General features: G+C 45.9%; 8 protein-coding genes across 8 annotated transcripts; 4 read left to right on the top strand and 4 right to left on the bottom strand.

The window, feature by feature from the left end:
• Positions 1-3,110: 3,110 nt before the first annotated feature.
• V1513DRAFT_297173 (pyridoxal phosphate-dependent transferase) lies at positions 3,111-5,691 on the bottom strand. Its single transcript, XM_066894620.1, has 2 exons — positions 4,963-5,691; positions 3,111-4,711 (listed from the first exon to the last, which is right to left on the bottom strand). Exons 1-2 carry the CDS (start codon positions 5,383-5,385, stop codon positions 3,326-3,328), a joined length of 1,809 nt encoding a protein of 602 aa, XP_066754859.1. The 5' UTR covers positions 5,386-5,691; the 3' UTR covers positions 3,111-3,325.
• Positions 5,692-5,966: 275 nt separating this feature from the next.
• V1513DRAFT_440660 (glucose signaling factor 2-domain-containing protein) lies at positions 5,967-7,809 on the top strand. Its single transcript, XM_066897399.1, has one exon. The coding sequence runs from the start codon at positions 6,013-6,015 to the stop codon at positions 7,324-7,326; it is 1,314 nt and encodes a 437-aa protein (XP_066754858.1). The 5' UTR covers positions 5,967-6,012; the 3' UTR covers positions 7,327-7,809.
• V1513DRAFT_297163 (uncharacterized protein) lies at positions 7,426-7,814 on the top strand. The gene has a single exon (XM_066894619.1). The coding sequence runs from the start codon at positions 7,526-7,528 to the stop codon at positions 7,739-7,741; it is 216 nt and encodes a 71-aa protein (XP_066754857.1). The 5' UTR covers positions 7,426-7,525; the 3' UTR covers positions 7,742-7,814.
• On the bottom strand, positions 7,723-10,143 carry V1513DRAFT_440659 (uncharacterized protein). Its single transcript, XM_066897398.1, has one exon. The coding sequence runs from the start codon at positions 9,946-9,948 to the stop codon at positions 7,888-7,890; it is 2,061 nt and encodes a 686-aa protein (XP_066754856.1). The 5' UTR covers positions 9,949-10,143; the 3' UTR covers positions 7,723-7,887.
• A 192-nt stretch (positions 10,144-10,335) lies between these two features.
• Positions 10,336-11,757, top strand: V1513DRAFT_440655 (ribosomal protein S5 domain 2-type protein). The gene is made up of 5 exons (XM_066897397.1): positions 10,336-11,018; positions 11,077-11,113; positions 11,180-11,198; positions 11,311-11,375; positions 11,445-11,757. The coding sequence occupies exons 1-5, from the start codon at positions 10,409-10,411 to the stop codon at positions 11,554-11,556; spliced, it is 843 nt and encodes a 280-aa protein (XP_066754855.1). The 5' UTR covers positions 10,336-10,408; the 3' UTR covers positions 11,557-11,757.
• Positions 11,539-12,658, bottom strand: V1513DRAFT_396844 (uncharacterized protein). The gene is made up of 3 exons (XM_066895394.1): positions 12,355-12,658; positions 12,075-12,302; positions 11,539-12,012 (listed from the first exon to the last, which is right to left on the bottom strand). The coding sequence occupies exons 1-3, from the start codon at positions 12,481-12,483 to the stop codon at positions 11,692-11,694; spliced, it is 678 nt and encodes a 225-aa protein (XP_066754854.1). The 5' UTR covers positions 12,484-12,658; the 3' UTR covers positions 11,539-11,691.
• On the top strand, positions 12,595-15,665 carry V1513DRAFT_440644 (WD40-repeat-containing domain protein). Its single transcript, XM_066897396.1, has 5 exons — positions 12,595-12,743; positions 12,807-12,919; positions 12,981-13,075; positions 13,131-13,516; positions 13,568-15,665. Exons 1-5 carry the CDS (start codon positions 12,726-12,728, stop codon positions 15,524-15,526), a joined length of 2,571 nt encoding a protein of 856 aa, XP_066754853.1. The 5' UTR covers positions 12,595-12,725; the 3' UTR covers positions 15,527-15,665.
• Positions 15,584-18,240, bottom strand: V1513DRAFT_411780 (WD40-repeat-containing domain protein). The gene is made up of 6 exons (XM_066895737.1): positions 18,122-18,240; positions 17,556-18,066; positions 17,238-17,506; positions 16,989-17,189; positions 16,426-16,928; positions 15,584-16,374 (listed from the first exon to the last, which is right to left on the bottom strand). The coding sequence occupies exons 2-6, from the start codon at positions 18,040-18,042 to the stop codon at positions 16,035-16,037; spliced, it is 1,800 nt and encodes a 599-aa protein (XP_066754852.1). The 5' UTR covers positions 18,043-18,066; positions 18,122-18,240; the 3' UTR covers positions 15,584-16,034.
• Between the last annotated feature and the right edge of the window lie 93 nt (positions 18,241-18,333).

Genomic DNA, 18,333 nt, shown 5'->3' with positions numbered 1-18,333 from the left:
CGATCCCATGATAATGTCTACCAAAAAACAAACTAAAAGTAAAGTAAGCTGAGGTTGATTGTGAAAAGCAAGTGAGAGTGTGACATAATAATTATTATCAAAAGTGGCGTTCAAATTCACGACGTCACGACTACTATATCGGGAAGCAGAACCAGTTAGTCAGTGCACGAACCAATTTTTTGCCCCTGTCTCCTCCTCGGCAGTCGGTCCACATCCAATCGCCGCAGCCATGCAGCAACTTATTTGCTCTCCACTCTTCCTCGCCACGGGGAAACATCGTGAGCTGTTTCTACACTACTGTATAACTGATCGAAAGTGACAGCCCGTTACTTACTATATCTGCTACAATTTCTACATTATCGTCCTCGTCCTCGTCCTCGTCCTCGTCCTCGTCCTCGTCACTCTCATCCGAAGTGGGCAATATGCCGTAAAATTGCAGACTTATCGTCATCGTCATTTCGAGATAAATCCGGTATTCTTTTCTTAGTCTCCATTCTTTGTGTAGTTGTCGGAAACCGTTGTCGTCATCGTTGCCCTTACATAACCTGTTCCGGAACTCGCCGTAAACTTAAAGCCCCTTAACCGAACTCAATTCTGTTCAAAGGTTCAAGGCGAGAGACTGTTATGATATCATACCATGAAACTTTATTCTTTTTTTGTATCACTTATCACAGACACTCTATCATTTCCTCAACGTATAAACGTTACCTTCTTCGGCCATTTGCAATACTTGAAATTATAACAACAAGGAAATTCCCCTTTCTGCCAAATTTCCTTCTCGATACTGTCGTCGTCAAGCACGAATCTGTACATCCGAGATAAACATCCATGGATAAAGCAACCTCGTGTTAGGAATGTGCGACTGGCCCGGAAACTCCGTTCGCACGGGCCGCATGTGTTGCGCAGTCCCATTTCCAGTTTCCTTCTACAATCCTCCCGAAGGGATGATTTGATTCCTAATGAGGGGGTCTGTCAAAGTTTTCCTACAAAACCTTATATTTCAAATCGGAAATATGCTGCTTTAAATCGTTGGCAAGAAAGCTGTTATATAACCTAACGGCGAATTTATTTATTGGCTTTAATAGATTCTACGTTTATTACAATTTGACAAAAAGACAACGCGAGAGACACGCCATAAAATTTATAACCTTAGCTGTCTTTTATGTTTACTAATAATTCTTTTCAACATGCACTTCTCGCCTGTGGTAGTGGGCTAGCCATCCCAGACGAAGTTTATTATAGCTAATCTGGCCACCATACATGTTTTGGGTGGGGGGCCCCCTTGCTTCCAAAGTAACAACTATTTTGTTGTCAGCCGCCAACCCAACCGCCACCAGATATCGTGAGGTCCGGTTACAGTGTTTTTCGACCGGCGTCTTCAGTGAACTAGAACTGCTGAGAACGGCAGCCGATTAATAATAATTAGCAAGTCACTCTGCATGCACTTTTGTTTCATTCCAATTTTCTGGACTACTTAATTGCCCTCGCCGACTTTCCCTTTTTTCCCCCAAAAAACGTATGCGCTAACTGCGCGTGAAGCTCGTGTTTACCCGGTCGATAGAACTTCTCGCAGTGATAAAGCCGAGAATGAAAAGGAAAAGGAAAAGTGACGACCCGCACATATGCGGTCTGAGACTTGTTTTAACCTAACTAATCATGCATCAGAGGGCTTGGCCGCAAGCATGTGAGTAAAATATATATTATCAGGGCTGGGAATATATTGGTTAAATATAGTAGTATCCAATGTTATTATGAATATTCTGCAATGCATTTTTATCTTAAATTTGCACGAAACATTTATCCGATTCGCTGATTCCATTACAATAACATGCTTAACATTAAACTCTTTCTTGATCCTGTTCTCCTTGTCACTCTTTCTTTGCAGCTTAGTCTCCCTGACCTGTAGCCGAAGTTGTCGTTACGGATCGATGCACAAGGAAAGTCGCGTGTCTACGTACGTAGATGTCACAACTTCTGCGCTAGGAACTCGACATATGCCTGCGAGAGCTTGTCATTAAAAAATTTTGCAGGTTCTCCCTATTGCCATCGCCATTAGAGATTCTTTATGCTCTGCGTGCCGCTGCCCACTGTCGTCATCGCTGCCCACTGTCGATTTCTCCGATCTAATCCATTCATTCATACAAACCATTCCGGTACGCATAGTATACAGCCAGGTATTGGCATCGACTAGTCGGTGTGGTTAGCCTTAGTGCGAGGTCATCACGTGTTGCGATTCTATCCAGCTCAAGATAGCAAACAGGCTATTAAGCGAAACGTTATTCTTGCATTATTATTAAACTCTGTATTGACTTGTCCCAAACCCCACCCTAGCTTCCAAAGGTGAGATTTATAAGTTAACTTAACTATCAAAGTTGGAATATTTTTTATGTCTGGGAGAAACTATGTTGCGACCTCCGGCTGTTCACAAAACAACCTTGGAACAAGAAAACAAGTACTGCTTGTACATCAACCCCTCTTATCGCGTTTTCACAATCGTTTGACTTGCGTAACAAGTAGTCGCTATCCCCTATACGAAGTGAATACTTTGCGCAGTTCGTACAATATGGCCAATTTTTTTTTGCAAAATCCACGGCAAGGTGAAGTCTGTGACAGGCTGAAGTATTAGTTATATGATGAAGATCCGATGTTACCTATAAAAGAGCCTACGAACTATACGCTTTATGCGAGCAACCAATGCCATTGCTCGCAAATCGTGTCCAACCCCTCCATCCGATCGTGGGCGTTGCGTTGAGGCTTCCCTCCTTGCCATCTGGCATGCAACGTTTGTATCGCATATTTGGTATTTTGTCTAAGATTATATATTCCATTGAAACCCCAGACAGATCGGTCGGCGTGACTACATAATTTACGTATTCGCCATGCGCGCCGTCTCATCCGCACGGCCAATATTGCCTAAACCAACCACTACTATCTATTAACAACAAAAATCAACTTACAAGCGCCATTAAGAAAAATATGAATCTACCAAGAAAATACTATCCTGTACCACTAATGATTATCCTAAACATATAAAATAAACTCAAAGCATGAAGAACAAAAAAAAGCCGAACGCAAAAAAAATTTAACACAGAATTATAATGATACAATACATATATAGATGAGGCGCGAATTCTAGACCACACACTGGTATGCCATGCCGTGCAAAACCTTGCGAGAGTGTACACATCTAACAACCAAGTTTCCTTTGATACTGAAACAACGTACGATATCGCTGATGATATGGATAATCCCATCTTAAATGCCAGTGCAACCAGAACATTGGAGCACACATCTATTTTTCTTCTCCGTTCGTGCGATTGATAACTTACAACACATCCCGCTTCGCGTCCATAACGCCCTTTCGGATGACGTCCTCAACTTTCCAGCGCGGCTTTTCGCCGTGCTCCATACCGGTACCCGAGCTGAATTTAAGCATCAACATATCTCCCATCTCGTCGCACGCTCTCAAAATAGTGTCTAAATCGTCCTTATTCAAGGACGCGGATACACAGAATCTGACACGCGACGCCACCAGCGGCGTAGCAGGATATCCAACCACAACGACCGCGATTTTGCGCTTCAGCATTTCGCGAGAAAACGCGGGCATCTTGGCCGGTGCGTATAGCATCAGCGGGATAATCGGACTGTCGTCGTGGCCATATGTGATGAAACCGAGGCGCTTGAGTCCTAGACGGAGATACCGCGAATTGAACGCAAGACGTTGAAGACGTTCTTCCCCTTCCCCAGGGACGATCTCGCCGATGATAGTGCGTAACGCGGCTTCGATTTGGCCCAGGACAGGTGGCGACATGGGTTCAGCGTAGACGTAGCCAATATTCGCCAATTTAAGAGCGTCGATGATTGCCTTGTCGGCGGCAATGTATCCACCAGTAGCACCGAATGATTTCGTCAAAGTACCCATCAGAATGTCCACCTCGCCGGGATCAATCCCAAAGTAGTCACAAACACCGCGTCCATTAGGTCCAATAGCACCGACAGAGTGAGCCTCGTCCACGAAAAGATAGTACTTGTATTTTTTCTTCAACGCAACCAAGACGGGAAGATTGCACATGGTACCTTCCATGGAGTACAAACCTTCGACGACAACGAGAATTTTTTTCCAAGGTCGGTGAGTACGGGGCTGGCCCTGGCTAATCTCCTCCCGTAACAGGTGTTCGAAATCAGCCATGTCATTGTGCTTAAAAGTCTTTATCACAGCACCCGACAATCTGGCACCGAATCGGATAGACGCGTGATTGAGTTCGTCGGAAATGATCAGGCAGCCCTTGGACACGAGTGACGGAAACGCCGCGGCATTAGTAGCATAGCCCATAGAAAACACCATCGCGGCCTCTTTGCCTACGAAGCGCGCAATGAGGTCTTCAGTCTCGATATGCAAATCACTTGTGCCGGCAACAGAGCGCGGGCTGCAGCTGGAAGTCCCGTAACGACGAATAACCTCTTCTGCCGCGTCAGCGCACTGGCCTTCAGACTGAGCAAATCCAAGGTAGTTATATGATGAAAGATTGAGGCAATCGGTCGTGGTACCGGTGAATGAAAATGTTTGGCAATGATCTTTGGTGACACGGTCTAGCAAGGTCACGTATCGGCCAGGAACGCCAATGGTGGGACGCGAGAAACAATCGTCAAGACGGGCTTTAAGACGGCGAACGTAAAAAGAATCAAAATCTGAGTTCAACGGCGCGTATCCCTAACAGCAATTGCGTTAGTGACTGATTGTGGTGACAATGCCGACACAAAATATCAACGAGACAGAGATCAAGACCGCAAATACATGAATCAAAGCATACTGCAGTCATACACGCCATAGTTTGCCGCCAACATGAGACAGTCCCAGTGCACGAATGTGCGAGTCCACTGAATGTGGGAACCAGTAGAGTAGGCGGCACACACCAACACATCATCGCATGGAACCCAATGCTATAGAACTACACTACTTACATTTTGTTGAATAAGATGGGAATATTTTTCCTTTTTAAATCGCTTGCCAAAAAAGTCACGAACGTGGCCGAAGATAATCAGGATAAGGTAGGAAATATATGTCGTAAGCAGGAAAAACAGCGGAGGTTCCTCTTCAACCGGGTCGGACAACGGTTGACCCTTCGGATGGTGTGGGATGTAGCGATGTGACGGATGAGAGATTGGCGCAAACTGCATACTTCTCTTCTTGATCTCCTCAGGACTGAGATTGTTGGTGGCCGCGCCGGAAGTGTAGTTGATGATGCCCAATGACGACGTGGGAGGCTCGGCAACCACCGGCGAAGAGGACGTGGAATTCATGGGGGCAGAACCGGAGGACGGCAGCTGAATTTGCGCCTGCGCCTGCGCGAACAAGGACGCAAGCTTGGTCTGGTTGGACGGCATTGCGTGGAAACGGCGATAGGGTAGGGGAGAAGAGGAAAAGCAGCGAGAGATGTCAGGAATGAGGAAGTCGACCAAGGGACCTCCGTCGTCCTCAACGGGCAGCCAGTGTGCTCGACTTGCCTGGACGAGCCCTAACCCTCACTACCTACTGATATGGTCGCCGACTCGTTGGGTGACATGATTGCTCAGTTGCCACCTTGTGACGGAAATATGCACGTGAACGCAATTAATTGTTACGAACTATTCATGTTAGTACCAATTAAGATGAGCTGCAGTGAGTCCTCGCAGACTAGTAGTAGATTTACAAAGCTGGCAAGAGTATATATTATTATTCTGTAGAATTGCACGTAGTCCCGTCCGAGTTTGACACGTGAGACACATCCGTCGTGGGCAACTACAACTGCGCCATATTTGCCAAACCATTGTGGACTTCTGCGAAGGTACGGACTTTGTGCCTGTACGCTCTTGCCCCGCCAGTATACCGCGAGCGTGGACACCTGGCTCCTGGCTCCTGGCTCCAAGGGCCCCACCCAGCTAGGGCTTCCCCTCACTCCACTGGCAGACTCTACTTCTACTTGCCACCCACCATCCTCCTTGCCCTCCCTCTACTTGCTGAGCTCGCGCACTATGTCAGATTCCCCTGAGGTGACCGAGATTCCTGTGAGGGTCAAGCAGACCGAGACTGCGACTGTCACAGGCGAGCATCCGAAGAAAGATAAGCTTATTGATATCTACGTTCGTCTCAATGGCGATATCGAGAAAGATTATTGCTTTTGTCTGCCTCGAGACTCGCCGATTGCCGTATTGCACAACATTTTCGTTGCTCTGCCACTTGTACTCTCTCCTACCTTCTTCTACCATTCCAAGCCAGCGGGATTCCATCTATCCACGTCCCCAGGATTTGTGACCACGGAAGGCGCACTAATGTTCAATCATAAGGGCAAGCTGACGCCAATTGATGATACAAAGCGCATTGGCGATGTTGCGCGTGAAGGGCAGCTTTTTGTACCAATTTTCAAGCATAACCTCAGGCGCTGGTTCACTGTCGTCTTCGTGCTGCTCTTCTGGCTCTACACCGACCTGCCCGATTGGGCCTCGCCGACTCCGGGGATCTCGATATTTGCGATCGCTACACGCATATTTGAGCATTTCCTACCATCTGACCCAGATGTGGCTCCTGAACCTCAGTCAACTGATGGAGTTGTTGATTTTATCTTCTTTCTCTTCCATGTCATCAAGGTGTTGGTCATTTTCCTCATTTTTTTCTTTGGTGGATACAATCCCTCGTCCTTGAATCCGTTCCACGAAGGACCCGAAGTTACTCCCGACAACCTCCGTTCAATTGGCTGGACCGGTGCTCGCCGAATCTCACCCGATGAATGGCGGGAGGAGAATCGAACTCGACGCATCGACGAGGTCGGTGGCGCCGTCAAAGCGTACGAGAAGGGTATTCTAATGGGACTCTCATCCGCTGGTATCTACCTACAGCCTGGTGAGGGTTGGGATACTCCCTGGGACTTTGTTCCTACGGCGACTGCCGAGACTACCGAGACCCCTTCAGCTAAGGAGGAGCCCGAGGCGATCTTAATCGAAGAGACTGAGACCATCATCGAGACCGAGACCGAGACTTTAATTACCTCAGAGACGACCGAAATCGTGGCCGAAGACAAGGACGAGAAGAAGTCACCTGCTGACGAGCTCGACAACATTGACATTGAGGCCGTGCTCTGGCGTCTTGGACCTGACTACGAGGAGAAGCTTACTCAATACCGACGGGCTGAAATATCGCGGCGCATGAAGCTGGGAGACACAGTTGCCGTCGCGCTTAAGGACTGGCGAAGAATAGGTCCACTCGTTGCGGCCCCAGAAGTTGAGAAGAAGTACAATCTTCGCAAGAAATTGGAAGCGCGACCAGACTTGCACTCTAAGAAGCTCAAGTAGCTGTTATCTCGAGTGTCTAGGAGATAGGAGAGAATCAAAAGTTTGTGCTTGATTATCTAATCTACAACGGATTTTGGGGGAAAAGGTGGGGTCTACTAGCGATGAAAATATATATTCTCTACAAAGAATTATTTGGAATTTTGTGTACCAATTTAATGTTGCATGCGATAATAGTTTTTAAGTGTCGTATAGGATATGCATGTTCAGGATTTCTTCTTCTGTGTTGTATTTTATTATGGTCTTATTTGATGCTCTCTTTTGTGTCCATATAATGTTCGTTTTGTACAATGTGAATCAGTTAGTTATTCTGGTAAGTTATCTAAATGTAACTGTATTGTTTTTGATTACGTGTTCTGATGTGACATGCTTGGAAATTGTTGTGGTTGAAGAGTATGATTTGTCTTCAATTTTATGATCTTCAGATCTATCAAGTGTTGCAATTTACACAATCTCCTAATTTAATTATCCGAACCCCCAAAGAAAGCGACAAGTATCCAATCCGAAACACCGACAGACAATAACTCGTACACTTCATACAAAGATGACAAAATACAAAACTTTTTACAACTGAACGCCAGTAACAATCCTCCCGCTAACTTTTTCACCGACAATATCCACAATAGCATTTTGTCCTTCACACACGAATTCTCTCCTCGATCCCAAAAACTTAATATATACTCTCCTCCGGTCATTATCCTGCTCGTCGACACATTTCACAATTTCACCTGCACGTTCAAACCCGTTGAACACCGTAACCATATCGCCATGCTTACACTCTTGAATGGTATTGCTTTTAGCCGAGAAATCGACCACGACACCATTGGTAAAGAGTTTGGTCTGCGTCGGGCACGACATAACGCTCATGCCTTTTTGAATCTTGAACGGACGACGTGAAGTGCTATTGCATGAGCTATCGATGATTTCAATGCCAATGCTCCCAATGTCCCCTTCCTGGAGTTCTAAGCTTGGGAATCTGAGCTTTTGAATACTGCGAACGACAATCTTGATGAATTTCCGCTTCGACGGAGTCGGATCCGAGGACATTGCTGATTCATCAGATGATGAGAAGGAGGACGATGAAGATGAAGATGATGAGGACGGGGACTTTTCGACACCGAGGTAATAGGTGCGACCTAGCATCAACGTGCCCGTTCGCACAACACCCGTCAGTATTCTACCAGAATCGAAAACTGAAGTCACAAAGAAATTAAGTTGGGACGTCGTGAATTCCTCTTCGGCTGCAACCGACCCGGATGCGGATGTGCAGTCGCAATGACTTGTATGGTGGATTAAATGATCATGGCCAATCGCACTTGTGTCAACGGTGCCCGTGTCTTCTCGCTCCTCGTCGCATTTTGTCTTATGTAGCACAGCTGTTGTACGTTGTGGCTCCAGCGCGTTCAGGAATTCGTGTAAATATGGAATCCCGGATCCAGACACAGACGAGACCAGAAATACAGGTACACAAACCTGGTTGGCTGCGCATTCCACCGCCATGGCATGCGAGTTTACCATCTTACCAAACAAATGTTGATTATTCGCATCATCATCCTCATCATCATCCGAGGTATCAATATGAGCATCGCCGTCGCGGCGAAACGTTGCAATTCGCAGTAAAATTGAGCGAAGTAGCGATTTTAGCTGATCTGTGCTGGTGAATGTGTCCGATTTCGTGAGTAATATCGCCACTCGGGGCGTTGTCCTTAATGCAATGTCAAGATATTCGGTCCACCGTCCGCCATTTCCAGAAATGGCCGCCACGGTAATATCTGGTGCATACAGTGGTATATTCCTGCATAGCAGTCCTAGTTGGTCACCTGCGCCAGGGGTATCGAATGTCATGACCACACGACTTGAGGAGGCAATGATGTCCTCATACGTGTACTTATTCGCATAATTGGAGACAATAACACGTCCAGACTGATCCACCTTCTCGTCATATTCGAACGCGCTGTCGTCCGACTCGCAACTCGCAACAGAAGAACGCGTAGTATTGTACCCAAACACCTCAATGCCGACACTGGACGTGCGTCCGGATGCTAGTTCATGTCGGTGTTTGAGGATCTTCATACGCGCCTTACCACGTCCATTATCCGGTACATCATAGCAAATCTTCCCAAGTAATGACGATTTGCCAGTATTTGTTGCTCCGACGAGAAACATTTTAACAACATCCTTCTCCACGGTATTCTTAAACACGTGGACTTCGACAACGCGTCGATTAGCTGCGCGATCAGACTCGGCGACCTCTTGTCCGTGTATCGGAATCACTCTCACAACCTTAAACCAAGCGCCAACAATCCGCGACATCTTCTTGAGTGTATGCAGCGAACCGTATATTTCGTTGTCTAGTAAACCAGCGAGTGTACCATCGCTGGCCACACCTATTTCGTATATGGCTTGTCCCTGGCCTTGGGCTAGCCGCCATTGCAATTGTGTAGTTAACTGTGCTAACCGTGCGGGATGAGGTGAAAGCATATGTAACTTGTATTCAACAGCACCATGAGAATCAATTTCAGGCTCTATTGATTCTGTAGTTTGAGATGGCGATGGTGTCGAGAATGGGGATAATACTGAATCCGGCATGTCCTTGTGATTGAAGACCAACTCTGGCGCGATCATGCTGTATTATTGTTGCCTCCGAATATATAATTTCTAAGGCTGAGAATTTTTTGCCCGCTATGACAAGGCAGAAGATATTCGTGAATAATATACAAAATTTCTAATATGACTGATTATTCTTCAGGACGGAGAGGCGGAATTGGACGGACGTGCGGAGCACGTATGCAGTTGGAAGTGAACGTGAGTAATCGATCGTACAACGAAGGCGCTTGTATATGCGGCTTTGTGTGCAGGCGGGTTTTGACGATTATTACTCGTCGTGTGTGTGGGGAGAGCATGACCAACGAGCCCATCGTGTCACCCTAAATTTCTCCTGACCAAACTGGTGTCACTAAGCCAATGTGTAAACCTTATTCTGTACCTGCGCCGAATTTCGCCTGTCAGTTCTCATGCCAAAAACAGCCAAAGTATATTGTCGGACGTCGTAAGCTTATTGCGATTGATCACACTGAGTTCCTTCATGTCGGAAAGTTTACAGGAGGAAGTATTCTCGATTAATGCTATCTATTCGGAAGAATGCATGGTGCAACAGGCGTCCACTATCTACGTAGTCCACCCGCCGTCATTACCAGAGGCCTCCATACAAATGTCTTTCCCCTTTTCCTACCCAGATGCGCCGCCAATAATATTATCTGTCTCAATTCCCGAAAGCCAGCAAGAATATATTCCGAGAATGGATGTGCAAGCTCTTACGGATATTTTGCTCGGATGCTATCATTCCGGCGAAGTGTGCGTCTTTGATTTCTTGGACGAGTTGCGCGAGGTATTGAAAGTTGACGAAGAATATTATGAACAGAGAAAATTAATGTCGTCAGATGCTTGTGCGGGAGTAAATAACGGTGATTCCAGTGATGGCGAGTTTGATTCTGAGAATGCAGACAATTGGGCTACGTCCGATATGGTGGTGGATAGGAAATCCAAATTCATTGCACGTGCGATGGAAGTGCATTCGGTTGCGGAAGCGAAAGCGAACCTTGCAGTGCTCAAAGCCAATAAAAAGATCGCGAAGGCTACACATAATATGACGGCTTGGAGGATAAAGACTGACCGAGAAGGTATTACTATACAAGGTACGTCTGATATTGACCCGCTAGTGTCCTTGTTTAGAGATGATTTAACGCACGGCAGATTGTGATGACGATGGTGAATCGGCTGCTGGTGGAAGGTATGCCTAGCGTTCACAGTTTCTGATTCCTGTCGAATGTGTGCTAACTAGATGTCCGTCACAAAGACTATTGCATTTACTCGAAGTAAGCAAATGACAAGTTGGTATTTTCGTAGAATCTGCAAGACTAACGCAATTCATAGATAATGGTACGCTGTGTAGAGATCATTAAAGGACAATGTATTGATGATCTTTAGGATCTATGGAATGTCATGGTGGTTGTAAGTCGCTGGTATGGCGGTATCCATCTTGGTCCCGATAGGTATGCCTATAATTATACATTTACATTTCAGTAAGAGCAACGACACTAATGCCTAGTGTCTTTGTCTAGGTTTAAGCATATTAATGTCACAGCTAGGAATGCATTAGTCAAGGGCGGTTTCGTGCAAGATAGCACACACCACGTGGATAAAAAGGGAAAGAGCTCGAGAAAATCAAAATGAAATTTTACAATCCCGACCAGTTTACTCCCATCCATATTGTTATATACAGCCAGCACGTAAAATAATGTACATTATTAGGCATATTAGTAAAAATTAGCATTAGCATCTAGTAATTTGTTCCCTGAAACAAATGAGCTATGACTTCCTCTGTTTCTTATTCTTTGCTTGACCGCCTCCTCCTCCGTTCTTCTTGTTTGATGGTCTCTTCTTTGTATCCTTGGGGAGTTGCTTCCTCTTATCGTTCTTGTCAGAATTTTGCTTAGGCGCTCTTAATGGTGCGCCCGCACCTGACACACTCTTCGACATGCGTGCGTGTAGGATCATATTTTCTTCTTCTTCCTGTTCTCGTTTCCGCCGTTTCTTCATTTCCTCCGGATCCTCGTCCTCCTCCGCTTCCTCGTCATCACCATCATGGCTAGACTCATCGCTCTCGTTCTTCTTTGTCTGGTCGAATTTCTATGAAGTCTAGGTGAGTACACGTCAAAGATCTGAGGTTTACTTAAACTACAGTTACAGACCTCATTGAACCGTCCCCAGCTCCTCCGCCCAGCCAACGAGGACAAATCGTCACTGGATGAGTCTATGACATGAAAACCGACTCCTTGAATAACCCTCAATTTTGAAGAAGGGGCAACATTCGTGTATTTCTCCGCGTCAGGCAGCCTCCATTTCGAGGCGTCGTCGACTTGTCGTTGTTGCTCCTCGAGCTCTGCTAATTTCTCCTTCACAGCGGCTTGTCTCATAAACTACCGATATCAAGTTAGTAAACATTAGCCGGATAGGAGCGAACTCACATACTTTCATGGTCAACAACTTCGTTGAAAGACCTTTCGCCGAAGCCGGGGAGGCAGTAGCCATTCTCTCTGTCAAAGGCTCATTGTTCTTCTTCTGCTTGTTGTTGTTCAGAGGAGTGCCCTTTCGACTCATCGCGACCTATTTGTCTGGGCCCGTTGATAGGGCGTCGATATCACAATGTATTTCTTGAAACTAGAATGTTCAAGTCCAGCGTTGAGACAAATTTTGGATAGATAGGGGTTGAATTATGGGAACCCGCCGTTGGGAGTTTCGGAGATACAGGCAAAAAAATTCTTGGTCCCAAAAAATTATATCACACAAACTACAATTGCAACGGGGACGTTGTCTTGACTTTCCGGGATTGATATGGCAAGATGAAGACTGAATTCAAAGTACATATATTTTAATCTGTTAACGAAATCATGAGAAGTGCACGGTTCTAACAGACAGTGAAGTTTTCGAATTTACTCGGTACGGTGTATCGACAAGGCAATCTGGTCTTCACGCCAGATGGAACCTGCATTCTAAGTCCGGTTGGAAATCGAGTTAGCTGCTTTGATTTAGTGAAGTATGTTTGATTTTGGCATGTTTGAGGAGTGGGCACGGCGGACAATTCTGACCTTGATTAGCAATAAATCGTTCACCTTCTCCTACGAGCACCGAAAGAATATTTCGCGAATCGCGCTAAATCCACAAGCTACACTACTTCTATCTGTAGACGAGGGTACGTCTTTTAGCCAAAAAGTAAAGGTGCATATCTGACTGATCAAGTGCTATAGACGGAAAGGCAATCCTCGTTAATTTCGTTCGTCGAACAGTTATTTACCACTTCAATTTCAAAGATCGGGCAAACGACATCAGCTTTTCACCGGACGGCAAATTCATATCCGTAGCCTCATTTCGACAGATTCAACTGTGGCGCACTCCTAATTACAACGAGGATCGCGAGTTTGCTCCCTTCATTCGACACCGGATATACACTGGTCATCATGCAGAGATCACTGCTCTTACTTGGTCTCGGGACTCAAGGTTCTTCCTCACAACCTCGAAAGATCTCACAGCACGAATCTATTCGGTGAACCCAGACGACAGTGTTGCTGCTACTGTGCTAGCGGGACATCGTGATGCTGTTATTGGTGCATACTTCAGCAGCGATCAGGAGACTGTAAGTGGTTTGCGTCCATTCCATATTATTTTGTCATATTAATATCTATAGATATACACTGTGAGTAGAGACGGCGCTCTGTTCACGTGGAAATATCAAGTCCCCGGCTTTAAAGAAGATGACGACGTAATGGACCTCGAGGAAGAACGAATGAGATGGATAACTGTGCGACGCGACTACTTCAGACAAGACGCGAAAGCTCGGTGCGCAACGTTTCACTACGACACTAACATTCTTGTCGTGGGTTTCTCGTCCGGCGTTTTCGGTATCTACGAACTCCCAGATTTTAATATGATCCACACGCTTAGTATCTCGCAGAACGATATTGACTTCGTAACGATAAATAAGACTGGTGAATGGCTGGCGTTCGGTGCCTCAAAGCTGGGACAATTGCTAGTTTGGGAATGGCAGTCAGAGTCGTACATTTTGAAGCAACAGGGGCATTATGATGCCATTAACTGTTTAACGTACTCTCCCGATGGCAGTAAGATCATCACAGGCGCCGACGATGGAAAAATCAAGGTCTGGGACGCGGTCTCAGGTTTCGCAATCGTCACATTTACAGAACACATATCGGCTATCACTGCTATTGAATTCTCGAAGCGAGGGAATGTATTGTTTTCAGCATCACTGGATGGCTCAATTCGGGCTTGGGATTTAATTCGATACCGAAACTTCAGAACATTTACCGCACCGGAAAGGTTGCAATTTTCATCCTTGGCCGTTGATCCCAGCGGCGAAGTCGTTTGCGCTGGATCCTTGGACGATTTCGATATTCATTTGTGGTCCGTGCAAACCGGTCAGCTACTCGACCGACTGTCTGGTCACGAAGGACCAATCTCATGCCTATCATTCGCTGACGATGGCGGTACTCTCGCGAGCGCCAGTTGGGATAAAACCGTTCGTGTATGGGACATATTCGGTCGACATGTCTCCGTTGAACCATTTGAGCAACAGGCGGATGTTCTTGCTATCGCGCTCCGCCCGGACTCCAAACAAGTTGCAGTTGCAACACTCGATGGCCAGATTACATTCTGGGATGTCAGTATGGGACGCCAAGTTGGTATCATAGATGGCCGGAACGACATCTCTGGCGGGAGGTATATCGAAGACAGATTTACGGCCAAGAATTCAGCGCGATCAAAGAGTTTCCGGACATTGAGCTATAACTCTGACGGATCGTGCATCCTGGCTGGTGGGAATAGCAAATATATTTGCTTGTATGATATCGACAACGAGGTTCTACTACGCAAGTACACGATTTCCAGGAATATGTCGTTGGAGGGAACGGTGGATTTTTTAAACAGTAAAGATATGACAGATGCCGGTCCGTTGCAACTCGTGGACGACGCTGGCGAGGCATCGGACCTGGAAGATCGTATCGATAAGACATTGCCGGGAGCGTCTCGGGGCGATTTATCAGCTCGTAAGGTCACGCCTGCTATTCGAACCGCAGCGATAAGGTTTTCCCCGACAGGTCGCGCATTTGCCGCTGCTTCCACCGAAGGTCTTCTGATATACTCCGTCGACGACGAATTCTACTTCGACCCATTTGATCTTGATGTCGATGTTACCCCCGCGACCACACTAGCCGCCTTGCATAGGGAGCATGATTATTTGAAGGCACTGGTCATGTCATTCAGATTAAACGAGAGATATTTAATCCACCAAATCTACGAATCCATTCAAATCCGCGACATCCCCATCGTCGCACGACGTGTACCGGTGGTGTACTTGGCGCAGCTATTAAGGTTCATTGCATCAATTATGGAAGACTCACCACATCTCGAATTTCACTTGAGGTGGATTGACGCGTTACTCACGTCTCATGGACGTTTCCTTAAGAGCCGTAGAATAGAATATGCTTCTGATCTTCGCGGTATTCAAAAAGGTGTCGCGAAGCTTCAGCAAGACTTGGTCCGATTGTCCGACGAGAACGCGTACTTGTTAACGTATTTATTGAAAGAGAAGGAATCATTTGATAGCTACATGTATACAGCCACGAATTAAGATTTCTTGTTTTGGGACACCTTGTATTGTACGAAAAGTGATTTTTTTTTGGTTGTAGGAGGATAGATGTAAAGTGATCGATTGCCGATAGAATACATGGTGTATTGATTGTCATCCCTTTCATCAATGCCCGCAAACGTCGACTCAAATAAGAAGTCATTATAGAAATAGTCTACAAGCATAAATAATAAACGAGAGAAGCCAACTTTGACAAAATTTAACCCAATGAAACAAATGAAACAAATGAAACAAATGATATACCTAGATCCGATTCCTGCCAGACAAAAGTATATCGTCAAATCAAAAGACGCCTTTACCAGAGCGACCCGTAAATTAAACCAGCGTAAGCGGACAATGACTCTGACCCGACTACAGGCTTAGAACCATTTAAGACCCCAAAATCAATAGCCAAACAAAATTCCATTTGACTCCAACCGGATTAGACAAAGATGATTCGTGACCGCAGGCAATGCAGACGGCCCAACATTAAACTACAAATGACACCAACTCAAATATATAAATCATTCAACGCTGATAATCCAAGTGGGAGGAATCCTTTCGATCTCTCAAAATGCATAATACCGCCAACCAACTTATCGCTGTTGCCAATCCACAAGGAGTCATCGGCAGACGACGAGTACGGCGCAAAACCCACACCGGAAATTTCACCCCAGAAGTCTATTATCTGGCCTCTGGAAAAGTCTCGCGTGTTGATGAGGTGAACGTAATCAACTGGCTCTGCCATAGCCATGTACTTTCCTGAATCATCGAATCGGATAGACCGGATTGCGCCGAGCTGGGCGCCAAGAATATGAATAGGGTCTCTGAATTTCCGGAAATCATAAACCCTGTGTAAACTTAGCATCAAAGTGACATAGATCATGCGAATTGAAACTTACCTGCAAGTCATATCCTGATTTCCAGTAGCGACAGTGTATCCGTCATTGCTCCATGCACAGGCAAAACTATAATCCTTATGTCCCGAGATCATTGACATTATTTCGCCACTTGTCGCATCCACGAGCATCGTTTCAGGAGCATCACCTACTACAACACGCATTTTCCCATTAGGTGATGTAGCAGTGCAGTTAATCGCCCATGGATATTGATGCTCCGCAATCATCTTATTGAGCTCCAGATCAAGTGTTCGAACCATGCAATCGTTGCATGAGAACACTGCATACGGTGTTCCTTTCGTGCGACTCGGTATTATGTCTGCGTGATTCGTAATGCTGTTCATGTCCGAAGTCACGAGGCCCTCAGCGGTCGGCCTAGTCGAGTCTGCGTCCAAATCAAGCTTTTTATAGACATATTGTCCGGAAAAGCCGCCAGCGACTGCGACATCAGCCGACGCCGCCATGGTCGATATCTTTATTGACGAACCTATGGCAGATTTACTTTTCTGTAATTTCTCATTAATTAGAAATGATCAGTAATGATGAAAATCCGTTTTGCAACATACCGACCGCTCCAATACGTCATATATGTTTCCGCTTTCTGAATCCAACCTTTTTATTGAAGTTCCATCCGAATAGTATACATTGCCTTTAGAAATCGGTGCAATTAAATTTCGTAGTTGAAAATGCACTAGCTGCGGCCGTGCCACCGTGTACAGACAACGAAACCGAAATATATCCTCATTTGTGTACCGTCGGTTTACAATCTACTTAGTTAGACCCACGCATACAGTATTCAGCTAACAATAGCTTACAGATAATAATTTATCCTGCGATCCAGCGATATTAGAATATCCGGTGTACGTTTTCAGCCGCCGTATACGTGCCCGATATGCTACGTCTGTGTCACTAGGCCAAGGGATACCCTGCACATCGTAATCATTCAAGTCGACGTCGTTTGCCGTAATTTCACTGGGCCGTCGAATACGGCAGAGCTTATAGTATGTGTCAGGGTCTATGATATGGTTCTTCAACATATCAGTTAGGAAGTCTCGAAATTCGGCATCGAGTTCAAAGTAATCCACTAAAAATGTTAGTCGCAAATTTGCTATTCACACTCTATATTGACGTACGTTGAACCTGATCCAATAACGATACTCCGGCAGGCGAAAGGGCTTCCTCCAATGTATTCAAAATTAATGGGTTTTCCAGTAACTGTTCATGGAAATGCGGTAAGAACATCTCCTCGTCAGAGATGGCATCATCCCCATCGTCGTCATCGTCTCTCGACAGGTCGAATCCACTATAATTTCTTGGATGTCCAGTTGTGGTCGTGATTTGCCGACTATCGTCGTCGTCAATATATTCCTCGCGGACAAGGGCGGTTACGTCTAGCCCGTTATTGTCTCGATAATGCGAGTCGTCTGTGTCATCACTGAACAAGTTGTACTGATTGTCTGGAAAGAGCGATGGATGGCTTCGATTACCACGACCTTGACTCCGTCGGCTATGTGATCCTTCGTCGTCGTTTGCCGTTGTCCGAGACCTTCCGGCGCTCAGCGTTGGTGCTGCTGTTGATGGCGCGAGACGAACGTAGCCTCCTCCTATGTTGTCCGACATCGTGACGCCACCAATCGGCTCGTGCTAGGAATGTTATAAGTATTCAGAGTAACTCTTTCAAAATTCACATGTCACCTACAATAGCTATTGGAATGTCCTAATTAGTCGTTTCGCTGTCGCTGAATGTGGGGTGGCGTTCGTTGTTCATGAATCTGTGTCGAAATGCGGGGCGGTGTGACTACTACAAGCGTACAAACCTCCGTGCGTTAAAGTGGCATATTTTGTCGTCGTTGGGAATTTTGAATAATGAGCACTCCTGGCATTACGACGAGTGAACTTCCCACATCACTA

Source organism: Lipomyces chichibuensis (genome assembly GCF_038497645.1).
Source record: "Lipomyces chichibuensis strain CBS 12929 unplaced genomic scaffold V1513scaffold_7, whole genome shotgun sequence".
Lineage (NCBI taxonomy): Eukaryota > Fungi > Ascomycota > Lipomycetes > Lipomycetales > Lipomycetaceae > Lipomyces > Lipomyces chichibuensis.
This window is presented reverse-complemented; position numbering and strand designations above follow the sequence as displayed.

Excerpts from the sequence above, each read along its gene's own strand:
- V1513DRAFT_440655 (XM_066897397.1), top strand. The coding sequence starts at position 10,409 with ATGTCGGAAAGTTTACAGGAGGAAGTATTCTCGATTAATGCTATCTAT. Across the intron at positions 11,019-11,076 it reads AGAAGGTATTACTATACAAG|ATTGTGATGACGATGGTGAA; the intron begins GTACGTCTGATA and ends AACGCACGGCAG. Across the intron at positions 11,376-11,444 it reads ATCCATCTTGGTCCCGATAG|GTTTAAGCATATTAATGTCA; the intron begins GTATGCCTATAA and ends GTCTTTGTCTAG.
- V1513DRAFT_297163 (XM_066894619.1), top strand. The coding sequence starts at position 7,526 with ATGTTCAGGATTTCTTCTTCTGTGTTGTATTTTATTATGGTCTTATTT.
- V1513DRAFT_411780 (XM_066895737.1), bottom strand. The coding sequence starts at position 18,042 with ATGTCGGACAACATAGGAGGAGGCTACGTTCGTCTCGCGCCATCAACA. Across the intron at positions 17,507-17,555 it reads GTTATTGGATCAGGTTCAAC|TGGATTACTTTGAACTCGAT; the intron begins GTACGTCAATAT and ends TAACATTTTTAG. Across the intron at positions 16,929-16,988 it reads ATGACGTATTGGAGCGGTCG|AAAAGTAAATCTGCCATAGG; the intron begins GTATGTTGCAAA and ends GAGAAATTACAG.
- V1513DRAFT_297173 (XM_066894620.1), bottom strand. The coding sequence starts at position 5,385 with ATGCCGTCCAACCAGACCAAGCTTGCGTCCTTGTTCGCGCAGGCGCAG. Across the intron at positions 4,712-4,962 it reads CCCATCTTATTCAACAAAAT|GGATACGCGCCGTTGAACTC; the intron begins GTAAGTAGTGTA and ends AATTGCTGTTAG.
- V1513DRAFT_396844 (XM_066895394.1), bottom strand. The coding sequence starts at position 12,483 with ATGAGTCGAAAGGGCACTCCTCTGAACAACAACAAGCAGAAGAAGAAC. Across the intron at positions 12,303-12,354 it reads CGAAGTTGTTGACCATGAAA|TTTATGAGACAAGCCGCTGT; the intron begins GTATGTGAGTTC and ends TGATATCGGTAG. Across the intron at positions 12,013-12,074 it reads GCTGGGGACGGTTCAATGAG|AAATTCGACCAGACAAAGAA; the intron begins GTCTGTAACTGT and ends TAGACTTCATAG.
- V1513DRAFT_440659 (XM_066897398.1), bottom strand. The coding sequence starts at position 9,948 with ATGATCGCGCCAGAGTTGGTCTTCAATCACAAGGACATGCCGGATTCA.
- V1513DRAFT_440660 (XM_066897399.1), top strand. The coding sequence starts at position 6,013 with ATGTCAGATTCCCCTGAGGTGACCGAGATTCCTGTGAGGGTCAAGCAG.
- V1513DRAFT_440644 (XM_066897396.1), top strand. Across the intron at positions 12,920-12,980 it reads AGCTGCTTTGATTTAGTGAA|CAATAAATCGTTCACCTTCT; the intron begins GTATGTTTGATT and ends GACCTTGATTAG. Across the intron at positions 13,517-13,567 it reads TCAGCAGCGATCAGGAGACT|ATATACACTGTGAGTAGAGA; the intron begins GTAAGTGGTTTG and ends TAATATCTATAG.